This window comes from Macrobrachium nipponense, chromosome 20 (genome assembly GCF_015104395.2).
Source record: "Macrobrachium nipponense isolate FS-2020 chromosome 20, ASM1510439v2, whole genome shotgun sequence".
NCBI classification, from domain to species: Eukaryota; Metazoa; Arthropoda; class Malacostraca; order Decapoda; family Palaemonidae; genus Macrobrachium; species Macrobrachium nipponense.
The window spans coordinates 17,001,440-17,018,550 of record NC_061089.1 but is presented as its reverse complement, the minus strand read 5'-3'; the positions used below and the strand labels follow the sequence as shown (position 1 = coordinate 17,018,550).

General features: G+C 42.5%; 1 protein-coding gene across 1 annotated transcript in view; it reads left to right on the top strand.

Annotated features, from left to right (window-relative positions):
• The window catches only part of LOC135222598 (calcium permeable stress-gated cation channel 1-like), a 208,668-nt gene that overhangs the window by 53,271 nt on the left and 138,286 nt on the right, over window positions 1–17,111 (top strand). Inside the window, 3 exon segments of the mRNA XM_064260691.1 lie at window positions 6,075–6,266; window positions 8,589–8,780; window positions 10,319–10,399. Of these exon segments, the coding sequence (XP_064116761.1) occupies window positions 6,075–6,266; window positions 8,589–8,780; window positions 10,319–10,399 (465 nt within the window).

Here is a 17,111-nt window from a genome sequence, read left to right as displayed (position 1 = left end):
AGGTTTTATTTATACCTACAACATATGTTGTTTACCTGTCTATTCCATATAGTAGCTGTCTCTTACCCTCCACCGAAGGGTGCCAATCAGCTATGTATATATCTGACAGGTAAGTTGATTGTATGAAAATGATATTGTTATGATACAATAAAGTTTCATACATACTTACCTGGCAGATATATACGATTAGGGCCCACCCAGCCTCCCCGCAAGGAGACAGGTGGAAGAGAAAAAATATGATAGAAAACAGGAATGGTTCCTAATCCTGCCACCCAGGGCAGGACGGTAGATCACCTGACCTACCTGCAGCGTGTGCCGCGAAATTTGAATTTCTGTCGGGGACGACGGAGTCTTAGCTAGTATATATCTGCCAGGTAAGTATGTATGAAACTTTATTGTATCATAACAATATCTTTATTTTTTTTGTAAACTTGCGTGAGTGTGACATAGTCATTCCATTGAAATTCACACATATACATATATAAACATATGAGTCTCTGCGTGATGTATCAGTTTTAGACTAGGCCTATATCTAAAAAAAAAAATTGGGCACGAGTCCTTTCTTTTTCAGTTTTTTTTTTTTTTTACATATATATAAAGAGGAGTGGATAGTCGAAGGTAGTAAGGTATTTTGGATTAGGGAGCGGTGGAAAGATTTTTTGAAGAAGGAAATGTAAAAAGACAGTGTTAGGGTACTTTAGATTTTAGAAATACTTTAGCAAAAAGTTACGCCAGCTGACATTGCCCAGTGGAGATTCATGCAGTTGCACTCTGTTGAGTGCCTGCACCTACAAATAGGATTGTAGCACTCACAGTGGAAATTATTCCACCTGTCTACAAACCATTGCCAAAAAGGCAAGCCAGCAGGCTGTACAAAAAGGGTGATGGTGACCCACCCATCATTGAAAACGGCCTCGAGTCTCACTAAATGATGCATGTTTGCCATCGGAAGCCAGAATGAATGCGCGTCAACCATGTGACTGGCCTCATGGAAACAGGAGAGCGTGTTGCCATGTAAAATGGGTTTTCTAAGTTTCTAAATACAATTTCTTTTTTTATCTATAATTGAGAGACTATATATATGTGTACGTGTGTGTGCGAGTGCATGTATAAACTATACACAGTATAAATCCAAAAGTCTGAATGTAGATAAATAAGCAGTAATAATATTTTTTTGGGTTCATCATACGTCTGACATCGTGTCATACTGTTTATTTTGGTCTAAACTCTTCAAACCGAAATTACAGAATGATTGGAAGTCCCTATCTGAAAAGAAAAGTTTTGGTGGTAGACGCGTACCACCTTTAGGAACCCGGTGCGGTGTAGTAGACTTGAATGGTGGTACCCAGGTACCTCCAAACAAACTTTCGGTAATGAAGAGGTTAAGGCATCATACTCCTGATTATTCTCCTCGGGGCAGACAACAAGAGTCTTTCAAGCGCCCTTCTCCGTGTAGGCGCTCTCCGCTTCTAGGCGCACTTCTCTGACCGTTTGTCTCTTGGTAGACAACAGGAATCTCGGAAGCGCCCTTCTCCAAGTAGGCGCTCGTTAGCTTTGAAGCGCCCTTCTCCTGAATGTTACCCTCTTGTTAGACGTCAAGAGTCTCGCAAGCAGCCTTCTCCTAGTAGGCGCATTTCGCCTTCCAGTCGAACTTCCGTTGATCGTACGCAACTGGACAGGTATGGAGAGCGCGCAAGCGCTCTGCTCTCGATAGGCGCTCTTCTCCTGGCAGCCGCTCGCCTCGGGATAGGCGCAAAGAGTATAGTAGTCGCTCGCCTCCTCGTAAGCGCCCTGTGGATATTTCCGAGGATTCTCGGAGTGGAGCCCAGCCCTACCTCTCCTTCGGCTGAGATTCCGTCTACCTCGAAGAGGGAGTCTCATCGTAGACATCCCAGATCTTCTCTTCGTTCTCCAGTGGATGTGAACTCTTCTAAGAGAGGGCGTTCTCCAACCTCTCGCTCAACTCCTACTAGGATCCCTTCGTCACCTAAGGATCTTCCGCGCTCGCCTCGACAAGACGTCCTAGAAGGTTCGGATGAGGAACCGAACACTTCTGCTGCTGTGTCTTCTTACAAGAAGCTTACAGAGCTACTTTTGCAAGTTTTTGGGGATTCCCTTTCTCCTACGGCTCCTCCTTCTCCTCACTCACTTTTTTCAACGTCGAAGACAGCGAAGAGTTCTTCTTGTGTGAGGATGAAGCCAACTCTTTCTATGAAGAAGGCACTGAGGAGTTTTGGTTCCTGGATGGCTTCCAAAGAAGAAGCGGGGAAAACGATGTTCGCTTTTCCTCCTTCGAAGTTATCAGGACGCGCTGGTTTCTGGTACGAAACAGGAGAGTCCTTAGGATTGGGTCTACCGTCTTCGGCTGATTCGGATTTTTCGGCGCTGGTAGATTCGACAAGGAGAACTGCCCTTAACTCTGCTAAGACGACTTGGGCAATGAATGAATTGGATCACATGCTCAAAGGCATGTTTAGAGTGCTAGAAGTATTTAACTTCCTTGATTGGTCGTTGGGAGTCCTAGCCAAGAAAATTGAAGTGCCAGAGTCAATTTCGCCAGAAGATCTTATGTGTGTTTTGTCTTGTATGGACAAGTCGGTAAGAGACGGAGCGAGTGAAATCGCCTCCCTGTATGGGGCCGGGATCGTGAAGAAGAGGTCGGTTTATTGTTCCTTCTTAACGAAGTCTGTCTCCCATGCCCAGAGGTCTTCTTTGCTGTTTGCTCCTCTGTCTGCTCAGTTGTTCCCTAAACATCGAGTGCAGGACATTTCGAGATCACTTTCGGCCAAAGCCACCCAGGACCTTTTGGCACAGTCGGCAAGAAAACCTCGCCCTTCCTTCCCTACCAAGGCTAAGAAGGAAAAGGCAAGTGTTCGAGAACCCTTTCGAGGGGCGTCTTCATCAAGAACCTCTACGTTTAGAGGTTGTAGACCTTCAAGAAGGGGTAAGACTTTCGCCAAGTCTGTTAAAGCCCCAAATAACTTGCAAGTCCTTCAAACAACGGTGGGCGCCAGACTCTTAGAGTTTGCAGAAGTCTGGGCCCAAAAAGGGGCGGATCCTTGGACCCTTTCTATTTTGAGGAGAGGTTACCTCATCCCTTTCGTCGAAAGACCTCCCTTGACGACCATCCCAAGGGAACTGACGGCCAGGTACAGAGACCCCATCATGAATCAAGCTCTCCATCTAGGCCAGTAGATCAGATGCTGGAGAAGGGGGCTATCGAACTAGTGACAGACCATCATTCATCGGGCTTCTACACCGCCTTTTCCTAGTTCCGAAGTCCTCAGGGGATGGAGACCGGTGTTTGGATGTAAGCGCCCTGAACTTCTTCGTAGAAAAGAAGAAGTTCACGATGGAAACGCCTTCATCAGTGCTGGCAGCACTTCGTCCAGGGGACTGGATGGTTTCCCTTGGATTTACAGGACGCTTACTTCCACGTACCGATCCATCCTTCCTCGAGGAAAGTTTTCTCAGATTCATGATGGGGGGGAAATTTTTCAGTTCAGGGCTCTGTGTTTCGGCCTCTCGACGGCCCCTCAAGTGTTCACGGGGATTTTGAGGAATGTGGCTCAATGGCTTCATTTGAAAGGGGTGAGGATATCCATGTACCTCGACGATTGGCTAATAAGGGCCAATTCAGAAGATCGTTGTTTGAAGGACTTACAAGTAAACTTTAGAATTGACGAAGGCTTTGGGACTTTCCTCGTCAATTTCAAGAAGTCGTCCACAATTCCCGAGGCAAGAGTGTGTGTATATCGGGATACAGATGAACTCTCTGAGTTTTTCGGGCTTTTCCCTCTCAGGAAAGGATAGCCCGAGGATTCGAGAGAGTAAACCAACCTTCTTAGGGAAAGAAGTATGCACAGTGAGGGAGTGGATGAGTCCTGCTGGGGACGCTCTCCTCGCTGGAGCAATTCGTTTCCCTAGGAAGGTTGCACCTGAGACCGCTCCAATTCTTTCTTCATCGGAATTGGAGTCGTCGTTCTCAGGATTTGACGTTCTCCCTGTCGTTATCCCAGGACATCAAGCAGACAACCCCACTTCGACAGGTACCGACAAAAATCTCCTCGCTCTCAGTCTGACTGGCTTCAGACTGTCCAAAGTTTGGTCAGAGCGAAAGGCTTTTCAGCAACAGCTGCTAAAGCAATCGCAAGAGCGAGGAGACCTTCCACCTTGCGTGTATACCAGTCAAAGTGGGATGTCTTCAGACGTTGGTGCAAGAGGAAGAACATTTCCTCTTCCAGTACCTCTGTGACCCAAATTGCGGATTTCCTTATTTTCCTCAAAGAAGAATGTCATCTGGTTGTGTCAACTATTAAGGGATACCGCAGTATGTTGGCGGCGGTATTTCGGCATAGAGGCTTAAAGATATCCGATGATAAGGACTTGCATGATCTTATTAGATCATTTGAAACCATTAAGCGTCCTCATGTGGTACCAAACTGGAATCTAGACGTAGTTCTACAATTCCTTGGATCGTCTAGATTCGAACCTCCTAGCTTAGCCTCTTTCAAGGATCTGACGAAGAAGGCTATCTTCCTTTTGGCCCTAGCTACAGCTAAGAGAGTGAGTGAGCTCCAAGCTATCGAGGGCAATGTAGGGTTTAAGGAAGATTCTATGGTGTGTTCGTTTCTTCCAAATTTCCTTGCAAAGAATGAAACCCATCACGGCCTTGGCCCAGGAGCTTTGAAGTTCGTAGTTTATCTTTTCTAGTAGGGGAAGAGCCTGAAAGAACTCTTTGCCCTATGAGAATATGAAGTATTTCCTTAAGAGGAAGGAACAACTTAAGGCTAATCAAGATGTGCTTTGGTGCTCTGTAAAGGACCCCACTCGGCCCATGTCGAAGAATGCTCTTTCCTTTTTTCTGAGAAGCCCTATTACAGAGGCACATGTTGCTTGTAAGGAAGAACATTTTAAACTACTGAAAGTGAAAGCTCACGAGGTGAGAGCCATCGCAACTTCGCTTGCATTCAGAAAAAATATGTCTGTGCGGAACTTGATGGAGGCGACTTTTTGGAGATGCCAATCGGTTTTCGCAAACCACTACCCTACGTGATGTAAAAATCACATATGATAAATGCTTCGCCTTGGGTCCTTTCGTATCGGCGGATTCGGCGCTGGGGCAGGGAGCTGAAACTTATCCTGTGTAAATTTTTTATATGTTACCCTATATTTTATATTGTTGTTTTTGGTTGTCTGAAAGAGGTTGCAGGAGGCACCTCTTTTTGTCGTAATATTACCCCTTGTATTTTGGTTAGGTGGTCTGGTGGGTTTTGGCTCCTTGCAGAGGTAGTGGTAAGGATCTGTTAGGTAAGCGGACAAGGTCCCTCTAACAGCATCCGACTTGGATTCTACCACAATAGGGGATCACATATCCCAGTGGTAGATCCGAGAGTCTTTCAGCATCAGGTCACGTCCTAGCTGTAGCTCTCCAGGCAATGCAGACTCAGAGATAGTATCTATGAAGTCTTCATCCTGAAAAGGTGAGAACCAAGGTTTTTATATCCTACAACATTAGTTGTTTCCCGTCTTACCTGTATTATTGAGCTGTCTCTTACCCTCCACCAAGGGTGCCAATCAGCTAAGTATATATCTGTCAGGGAAGTTCATGTACAAAAATGATATTGTTAAACTACAATAAAGTTTTGTACATACTTACCTGGCAGATATATACGATTAATGGCCCACCCAGCCTCCCCTCAGGAGACAGGTGGAAGAGAAAAATCTGACAAGCTTACGGGAGTGGTTCGTACATCCGCCACCCAGCGGCGGGTAAGGTAGACCACCTGACCTACCTGTCGCTGTGCCGCGAGATTTGAAATTCTGTCGGGAACGTCGGAGACTATAGCTAAGTATATATCTGCCAGGTAAGTATGTACAAAACTTTATTGTAGTTTAACAATATCATTTCACACACTCACAATTCCAACAAGTATATGATATTGTATGATTGCTTGGTATGAATATATTAGCCTATTTATTTGCAAATTGTTTTCTTTTCATGGTAAAAAACTAACTTGGTAGTTCACCTTTGGATATGTGCAAAGACACTAATATACTGGTACTTTTTTCAGAGATAAAGACATCCTAGAGAAAAGTGGAAAAGATGCTGTGCAATACATGGCCTTTCAGCGCCACATCATCATATATATGATGATTGTGTGTGTTGTAAGTATTGTCATAGTACTACCTATTAATTTCCAAGGTACGCTGGAAGGAGGTGAAAAGGAATTTGGACACACAACTTTAGCCAATCTTGACCCAAAGTTAGTACCATCTGTTTCTTAATAATTTTGTGCAGTGTCAGTAAGCATATACTGTATATGTAGCAGCATTAGTTATTAGAAATAATAGCTTCCATGATTTATATCCTTATGTTTATAAAAGTTGAAAATATAGTGGACCCCCTGTACTCGCAGATTGACGCATTCACGGATTTCTCTATGGACCATATCTACCCATTATTCACAGGAAATTTGCGTATTCATGGTATTTTTCTATGAGAAATGTTCACAAATTCCTGGTTTTCTTTATCAGTTTCATCATAAAACGCACTTTTTGTGATAAAACTTAAAAAAAAACTATAATCATTTTTAGTGGTTTTTTCTTGAGTATCTGCTAACAAAATAGGCAGTATTAAGCATTTTTATAGTGGTTCAACTACTCATGGATTCTAGCTATTCGTGGGGTGCTCTGGTATGCATCCCCTGCGAATATGGGGGAATACTGTATACTAGTAGACATCTATCTGTGAAAGTAGATATCATAGAAAATGCATTAAACTGATACGTATGCTGTTTTTTTATTTAGGTAATACATACTCTTTATTTTACCATTGATAAGGTCTGGATAAACTAATCCTTTATAATAATAATAATAATTTACCATTGATAGTCCCCAAAGCACATATGTCGGCCAAGGTTTTTTTTTTAATTGTTCATTAGAAAATAAAAGGTGAATTAATCACAACAGATATTCATAGAATTGTAAGTCACTGTTGTGTACTTTTGCTATAGGAGTATCATTTATTAGATGCCCAGGTGTCACTATACCTTGTATGTAATTTTTTTAGAACAAAATGAAACTTTATCCCAGTTTCATGGTTCACAAAATCTCATCTTTAAAAACTATCAGTAGTAGATAGCAGCTCTGTGCATGCAGTTTATTATTGGTATAATATTGTTCAGAGGGTGAAACCTATTCATATGGAACAAGCCCACAGGGGCCATTGACTTGAAATTCAAGCTTCCAAAGAATATGGTGTTCATTAGGAAGAAGTAAAAGGAGGTAAAGGGGATACATAAAGAAGAGATCCCACTTATTAAAAAAGAAAAAAAATGAATTTAATTAATAAATAGATAAAAATGTATTAATATGCAAGGAGAAAAGTAGTAATGGTGTAGTAATGCATTGCATCTTTGCTTGAACTTCTGAAGTCCCAATTGCACAGCATCGTCTGGCGGGCTGTTTCAACGGAGTGAGAAATAAAGGACCTCTGGAACTGAGAAGTTCGACAGCAAGGCACATTTACTGCATATTGGTACTGCTGTTCAGTGAATCTGGTTCCTCTCAGCAAGTAAAAGGGATCAAGGATCACTTGTGAATGTGAAAAATCTCCATTGAATTACAACTTACGTAAAAGTGACAAACAGAACACCATCCATTGATGGTCCAAGTCATAACTGCTACTACATATTAGGAAACAGAAACCTACCACCATGAATCGCTCTATCTAAAAGATATAAATCTCTGGCAGAAGCAGACATCCACACCAGAGAACAGTATTTTAATAAACAGAGTACAAATTACCTAAAAGTGGTTGCATCAATTTTATCACTGTGATAAATGAAAAATTATCAAGATGTAAAAATACACCACTAAAATGCAATTAGCAACACAAATTAAAAATCATAACATAGTATAAAATTATGTTCATGTGTAAAGACAGATAAATAGTATAAAACATAATAAGAAAAGCCATCAGGAAGGAATTTTAAAATTCCATTTACAGCTGCATTATATTTAATCTATGCAATGCCTGCATTTTTTTAAAAGCAGGATGTTCTTCTCTAAGCATTCTAGTACATACATGAAATGATCTTTTGCTTGTTATTGCCCTTTATATCTGCAAAAGTATTGACAGTGTTGGCAAAAAGTCTCTTGCCAGTGATGAAAATTCTCCATAGTCAAATAAAAAAGGAAAAAAATTTTTTTTCTCATGGCAAATGAAAAAAGAAGAATAGTTGAACCAAGGTAAAGTCACTGAAAAATAGATAGTAGAAAATCAGAATCCAAACTCACAGGTTCTGTAGCTACCTGCTTGTTGGTTTGCCTAACCATCAGCAGTTGAGGCAATTGACTGCAAGGGACCTGAGGATCCAGGAGTGCATGTGGTGGGCTACACCTACCACCTATTTTCTTCTTTTTCTTCACGGACTGATGTGTGCAGGATTTTGTGTACCGTGAAATTTGGTTATAGCATACATAATGAATTTATTGCGAAACAAACTTGAACTAGTCTTTGCTTTATTATTTTCTTTAATGCCCATTCTTGTTTCATTGACTGATTTGAGATTTTTTATTCCCAGGTCACGCCTCTTGTGGGTACATGTGACACTAGCTTTCCTCTTCCTTCCTATGGGAATCTTGTTTACTAGACGTTTCTCAAAAAAACTTGAACTACGAGAGGCATCAACCCTGACTAGTGCTTCACGGACGTTGATGATCACCCATGTACCCCGTAGGTCTTGCCATAAGGACACTATTCTTAGACATTTTCAGTAAGTTATACTTTAAAAAATGTGTTTTATTTGCTATGGAATAAAAATGTCTGCAGAGATGTTCTTGCAGTTCAGTTTAGAGAGGTACAATAAAACATAAAATCACCTTTCGGTATGAAAAATTATTAATCTTGACCATTTTAGCTTGTTTGATGAAAAGAAATGTGAAAAATCTTTTGTTTGTATTCTTGTTATATTAAACTAGTCTTGCTTTAGCTCATGCTTTTGTTTTTAAAGTATCCCCTATAAATAAAGACATTGGTTTTAAGTACTTAATGTGTTACACTACATAATATTAATTATTGATAACTGAAACTACTGATCTTTGCTAATACAACATAACTGATAAGCTCTTAATGCTATTACAGCTTTCAAATAGAATGATAAAAGTATGGGTTGCTATCTTTTCCTCTGATAACATTTTAGATTTCTGAAGATTATTGACAGTAGCTATACTTTTACAGAAGGTTGTCATTTTCATGGGTTCTAGCCAATTCTGCAACAAGTATGACTACACTTAATCTAAAAAAAAAGTATGTCACATCACTGGAGTTCATTAGGGTGATAAATGGCAGGATTTGTGGGATTATGAAACATAACAAAATAAAGCAGATTAAACTACAGTTGGATCATGTCAGTCATTGTCACAAAAAGAAAGATATTTTGAATTTGTGTTAAGCCACTGAAGAATTGGCCACTATTGTATGACGTACCCATAGGCAAATTGGAAATATTGATTAGCAATAAATCATATACTGTACTATTAGTCAACAGTGAAAATTTGTCAAAATCTTAAAAGCTATTTTCAGCCTATCTAGTAATAAATATTTTTATGAAGCTGTAACTTGTTAGATGCAATTTGATTAATTTTATTCCCTTTACAAGGACAAACCCTCAAGGCCAGTCATATGAGAGCTAAGAGTTTTCTCATAGTGGTCTGGGTTTTCATAACCATAAAGATATTTTTTTCTTTGAAAAACAAACCTGACACTTTAAATCCTCAGGTGTAACTAACCTTATGAATCTGACCTCCGTTAAACAAACCATGTCTACACACCATCTCACTAACTTTTTATGAAATGGCTATTAATCAGCTTTACTACTTATCAACATTGTTTTAGTTTAGTCATATTAATCGTAATACTTATTTACTTATGATCCTGAGATCCTGTTGAGCAGTACTGTTTACTTATACTGTGCACATGGTAGGCTGTACTAAATCTTTGCACTGTCCGCTGTTCTCAAGCTGAATTTGTTTCTGCCTTGTGCATTTTGTCTAGTCCCTTTCTCTTCCTGTTGAGCTTCCGAACTTATCCATCTTATTTTTTTAAGTTTTGCTTTTAAAGTTTTTACTTCCCATTCAAAAATAAAATGATTCAGATCATCCTTATGTCTTTAAATAAGGTTTGATGGTTTGCTTAAAATATTTTGGAATAGTGGTTATAATTTATTGAAGTTATTTATTTAAATATGTGCTTGACAATTTTTGATTTTTTGCTGTTGTTTAGGAAATTTGCTAACACCAATTGTATTTGCAGAGAGGCCTATCCTGAAATTGAAGTACAAGATGTGCAGTTTGCATATAACATCAGATCTTTAACAGCTTATGATAAGGAAAGGTATGGACTAGTATATATTTTTATATTGATGTTGAGATCAGTACCATGAGATTCAGTATTCTTAATAAGAAAATATTTCTAATTAAGCTAAGCTAAGCTAAGCTGAAGTGTTAACAGAGTAATTCTTCCAAGTCCTTTATGTATAAAACTTGTCTTAAATATGGAAGAACAGTAATGTGTCGGTTATTCATTTAGTGAGGGTTAGTTGCCCCTTAAAAGATTGCCAGCCACCAACTCACTTCAGACTGTTTTTTTTTTCTCTCTCTCTCTAAATGTGGCCTGGTATATTCTTTTGTCATCATAGAATTTATGCAGTTACTACAAGTATAGTATCTTATTTCTGTATAACTGGTCTTGTTTTGTATGTGTAAAAATGCAGTTCTATATTTTCAAAATATTCTACTTGTTCAGTCTTTCAGTATCCACTTCTGTTTCATTAATTTCATTAATTTAATTGACAAAGAATGGTAAGCTAAGACAAATAAGATTGCAATTACAATCTTCTGCCCTCTGAAGAAATATAGCTCTTACACACATTAACTGCGGGTTTCTCACTGATAGTTAACCCTTAAACGCCTAATGGATGTATTTTACGTCAACATTTTTTGTCTCTTGGTTTCCGACCGGATGTAATTTACGTCGACATACAAAAGTTTTTTAAAAATTTGCGGAAAAATACTTATAGGCCTACCAAGGCCTACCAGCCGAAAACTTTTGAATCAGGCGCCTTGGGGGATGCTGGGAGTTCACGGATCAAGGTGTTGTTTTGTTTACAATCGTTACACAGGCGCGCAAGCGCGAATTTCTTTCTTATCGCACTAAAAAGTATCAGTGACACATCTCGGAAATTATTTCGTCACTTTGACATAATTTTTGCACCATTTTTAATTAGCCATTTCATGATTGTAGCTTTTATCAGTTTTGAAATATTTTAATATACATAACAATAAGTGCCAAAATTTCAACCTTCGGTCAACTTTGACTACTGAAATGGTCGAAAAACGCAATTGTAAGCTAAAACTCTTATATTCTAGTAATATTCAATCATTTACCTTCATTTTGCAACATATTGGAAGTCTCTAGCACAATATTTCGATTTATGGTGAATTTATGAAAAAAAATTTTTTTCATACATTCAACTTCCCTGTCAGATATATACTTAGCTATAGACTCCGTCGTCCCCGACAGAAATTCAAATTTCGCGGCACTCGCTACAGGTAGGTCAGGTGATCTACCGCCCTGCTCTGGGTGGCAGGACTAGGAACCATTCCCGTTTTCTATCAGATTTTTTCTGTCGCCGGTGGTGTCAACATTGTTGTTACTACCTCCTGACTGGAATTCTTTTTTCAACGCTTTTGATCTTCTTTCGACCGATTTTTGGTGACGTACTTGGATCGTTGTTTGGCATTCGCTATCGTGGAACTGTTTTTGGACTTGGCTTTGGATTTTTCTTGAATATGTCTGACTCTAGTGTTGGTTTCAGTGTGTGTGTGAATGAGGGCTGTAAGGTGAGGATTCCGAAGGCTTCGGTAGATCCTCACACTGCATGCAGTGGATGTAGAGTTGTTGAGTGTTCTTTAGATAACACATGTAATGAGTGTGAAAGATTGAGTGCTCAGGATTGGAAGACTCTAACTCCTTACTTGAAGAAGTTAGAGAAAGATAGAGAGAGGAAGGCGGCTTATAAAAGCCTTAGTAGATCTAGATCTCATGAACCCCTGTCTAGTTCTGTAGCTTCTTCTACTCATAATTATTCTCCTTCTTTATCAGGCCGATCACAGGTTGCTAATCCCTCTGATTCAGCTTCTGAAATTGCAGAACTCAAAGCCTCCCTTCAAAAAATGCAAGAGAAAATGGCGCCATTAGAAGGTAAGCAAAGTGAGGGTGATATTTCTAGTGATATAAGTGTCCCCAGTGTAGTGGAGGGGGCGTCTGGTCGTCTCTGCGACGCTCCCAGGCCTAGACCTCTTCCAAGCTTCCTGGCCCAGAGGAGAAGGAAAGTCGAAAGCCGTACGGAGGTTGTGGAGAATCCCCAACGATCAGGCGTCCCTTCGGCAGAATCTGTTACATCTCAGACTGCCAGGGATCGCTACAGAAAAAGCGTCCTACGAGAGTGCTTTTCGTCATCGCGATCTCCCTCACCAAAAAGAGGATGGAAAGATACGAAGCTTTCCAGTCCGCTGAAGAGAAACTGGAAAGAGCCTGAATTGAACTCTAGCCCCGAGCGCTTTTCTGAAGAAGAAGCACCTTCGGTAGTAAAGAGAGCTAGAAAGGAGTTAACTCCCTTTGCGGTAAGGGAGTCTCTAGCGCCTTCCAGATCTCCTTCTCCTGCTTTTGATGAAGAGGAGTCCTCTACCAGGAAGATTTTAATCAATATGCAAGAACAGCTAGCATCGTTGGTAGGAGTACTTTTCAAGGAGCCTTCTCGCAGAAAGGACGACAAGCTTCCTATAAAAAGATCTAGACACCGATCTCCTGTCAGGCGCAACGAGCCTACCAGGGGAGTTGTCACACAGGCGGCCATCTCTGGGGGGAGCGAAGCGCCAGGCAGGCGAGAGGTAGAAAAGGAAGAAACTCCTGCCAGGCACCTGGCTCGCCAAGTAGGCGCCAGAGAACACCTGACAGTGAGGATGACTTTGAAGTCCTCACAGAAAGAGAGGAGCCTTCCAGGCGCAAAGAGCCTGATTATTCTCGAGATCGTTCCAGGCGCAGAACGCCAACCAGGCGCCAGGCGCCAGCTAGAATGGAAGAAGCGCCTGCCAGGCACCAGGAGTATTCCGAGCGCGATGCGCCTGCCAGGCGCATACTATACGAGAAGAGCCTGATAGGCGTCAGGAGTCAATCAGGCGCCAGGTGCAAATTAACCAAGACTCTCCTAAGGATAGGCGTAGGGAGGAAATAGCCCTTAGTCCCTTGCCTGTTAGAAGTTCTTCCTCTACGGAAAGGAAGAAGTCAAAGGAGGAGACAGACGAAAGAAGGGAGCTTTCTCCTTCCGATCCTCTCGACTTAGAGGACGTTTCGGAAGACGAGGTAACGAATAAAGAAGGACTTTCAAACTATAAAGTTCTTTCTTCTCTCCTTCTAGAAAAATATGGAGATTCGTTGACTCCAGCTGCTCCTCCTTCTCCGCGCGCTCTTTTTTCGAGCACTAAATCACACAAGTCTTCATCCTTCCTTAAAATGAAACCGGCCATATCTATGAAGAGGGCCCTACAGTCGCTAGATTCCTGGATCAAGACGAAAAAGGAACTAGGAAGGACGGTTTTTTGTATGCCTCCTGCCAAACTAACGGGTAGAAGAGGCATATGGTATGAGACGGGAGAGAATATGGGATTGTCTCTGCCCACTTCAGCTGAATCGTACTTCTCGAGTCTCGTAGACTCCTCGAGTCTCGTAGACTCCTCGAGTCTCGTAGACTCCTCGAGAAGACACGCCTTGAACTCGGCCCGAGCAACATGGGGTCTTTCGGAGGTGGACCATCTCCTCAAGGGACTTTTGCACGTCTTGGAAGTATTTAATTTCCTGGATTGGTCCCTTGGGATTTTGGCTAAAAAGTCCCAGGAAGCGGAAGATCTAAACCCCGAAGCTTTGCATAGTATCCTTACATGCATAGACAAAGCTGTTCAGGATGGGTCGGCAGAGGTCTCCTCCCTCTTTGGTGCGGGAATGCTGAAGAAGAAGGCTGTTTATAGTGCTTTCCTCACTAAGGCCGTCTCTCCTTCACAAAGATCCGCCTTGTTGTTCGCCCCTCTTTCAGAGCATTTGTTCCCTTCTCAGTTGGTGAAGGACATTGCACATTCGCTAACTGAGAAGGCGACTCAAGATCTCCTCAGGCAGTCTTCGAGGAAGAATAGGCTTGTGGCCAATGAAGAAAAGAAAGGGGCTCGTCCAACGCAGCAGCAGCCCTTTCGAGGAGGCCCTCTGGCTAGATCTATTCCCAGAAGAAAGACCACGGAAAGAAGAGGAAGAGCTTCCTTCCGACCCTTTAAGAAGGGGAAATGAGAAAGCGATCCTCCAAACACCTGTAGGTGCCAGGTTGCAAGATTTTGCGGAAGCCTGGGCAAACATAGGAACCGACACTTGGTCCATGTCGATCATCAAGAAGGGATATTATATCCCATTCAAGGACAGCCCTCCCCTGACATCAACACCGAGGGAACTGTCCGCCAGATACAAGGACCCTGTACTGATGGATACTCTTCGTCAAATGGTAGAACAGATTTTGGACAAAAGAGCAATCGAGCTGGTACTGGATCACAACTCCCCGGGGTTTTACAAACGCCTTTTTCTAGTAGCGAAAGCTTTCGGGGGGGTGGAGAACAGTACTGGATGTAAGTGCGCTGAACAGATTTGTGGAGAAACAGAAGTTCAGCATGGAAACGTCTGCTTCAGTCCTTGCAGCCCTTCGCCCAGGAGATTGGATGGCGTCCCTAGATCTTCAAGATGTTATTTCCACATCCCGATTCATCATTCGTCGAGGAAGTACCTTCGTTTCATGATGGAGGGAAGGATCTATCAGTTCAGGGCCCTGTGTTTTGGCCTGTCCACAGTTCTTCAAGTCTTCACAGACATAATGAAGAATGTAGCAAGACATCTACATCTGATGGGAATAAACGTCTCCCTATACCTGGACGACTGGCTCATCAGGGCCAGGTCGCACAAACAGTGTTTGGAGGACCTTTCAACGACATTAGAACTGACAAAGTCATTAGGATTGATCGTAAACCTCGAGAAATCTCAGATGATCCCCAGCCAGAACATGGTTTATCTGGGGATTCGGATGGATTCTCGGGGTTTTCGAGTGTTTCCATCTCAAGAGAGAATATCGAAAGGTTGCGCCACAGTCTCCAGCTTCTTAAGGAAGGAGCGCAGTTCAGCGAGGGAATGGTTGAGCCTTCTGGGGACCCTTTCCTCGCTGGAACAGTTCTTTCCTCTAGGAAGACTGCATCTCTGTCCTCTACAGTTCTTCCTGAGAAGGAATTGGAAGACAGGACAGCTCTCCAATACTTTTCCAATCCCGACAGAAGTGAAAAATCACTTAAGGTGGTGGTTACCCCCTCTAGAGGAGAACAGAGGCGTATCCCTGGAAGTTCGGAACCCGAACCTAATATTATTTTCAGACGCGTCGGAGACAGGTTGGGGTGCAACCTTAGGATCCAGGGAAGTGTCAGGCACCTGGTCGGAAGAGCAGGTGTCATGGCACATAAATTGCAAGGAGGTCTTGGCCATTCATCTGGCGTTAAAGAGCTTCGAACAGATAGTCAGAGACGGGGTAATGCAGATAAACTCCGACAATACCACCGCTCTGGCTTATGTGAGAAAACAAGGAGGGACTCACTCTCTCGCTCTATACAAACTGACAAGAGATCTTCTTATTTGGGCGAATCAAAGGAATGTAACTCTGCTAACAAGGTTTGTCCAAGGGGAGAGGAACATGAGAGCGGACAGGCTGAGCAGGAGGTTCCAGGTCCTTCCCACAGAATGGACCCTCCACTCAGAAGTGTGTCAGATTCTTTGGTCTCTTTGGGGGAAGCCTCAAATAGACCTGTTCGCCACATTCCTCTCCAAGAGGATAGACACATTTTGCGCTCTGGCAGACGATTCCAGAGCTTATGCAGTAGATGCCTTGCTCCTGAACTGGTCCGGACTGGATGTGTACGCTTATCCCCCATTCAAGATCCTGGGGGAAGTGGTCAGAAAGTTTGTGGCCTCAAAGGGGACAAGGATGACTGATAGCCCCATATTGGCCATCCCAAAATTGGTTCACAGAGGTAATGGAGTGGACGGTGGACTTCCCCAGATCTCTTCCAAACAGGACAGATCTGCTCAAACAACCCCACTTCGAGAGGTACCATCAAAACCTACCCGCTCTTGCTCTGACTGCCTTTCGACTATCGAAAGACTTGTCAGAGCGAGAGGGTTTTCTCGCAAGGCGGCAAGCCTTGCCAGAGCCCGCAGATCATCTACTATGCGAGTATACCAATCGAAGTGGGAGGTGTTCAGAAGTTGGTGTAGGTCAAAGAAGCTGTCCTCCTCCAATAACTCTGTGACCGAAATTGCAGATTTCCTTCTTTTCCTGAAGGAGAAATCGCATCTTTCTGTACCAACTATTAAGGGATACAGGAGTATGCTCTTGGCTGTATTCAGGAACAGAGGATTAGATTTGGCCAATAATAAGGATTTGCATGATCTCATTCGTTCCTTCGAAACATCCAAATCAAAAGAACCTAGAGTTCCGAGCTGGAATCTGGACGTGGTCCTAAAATTTCTATCTTCTGAAAGGTTCGAACCACCTCACACGGCTTCCTTTCGAGATATTACTAGGAAGTGCCTGTTTCTGTTGTCTCTCGCTACGGCGAAGAGAGTCAGCGAGCTGCACGCCCTTGAGTCATGAGTGGGCTTCAAAGGAGACTCTGCTATTTGTTCGTTCCAGTCTCTCTTTCTTGCTAAAAATGAGAATCCCTCGAAACCCTGGCCCAGGAGCTTCGAGGTAAAAGGCCTGGCTAGTCTAGTAGGCAGAGAGGCAGAGAGGTCTCTTTGCCCGGTCAGAGCGCTTAAATTCTATCTGGACAGAAAGAAGCAGTTGGGGGGTTCGCAACACGGTCTATGGTGCTCGGTAAAGGACCCCAAAAGACCGATGTTGAAGAATGCTTTAGCCTTCTTTGTAAGAAGCGTTATTACCGAGGTGCATAAGAACTGCCCAGATGACTCT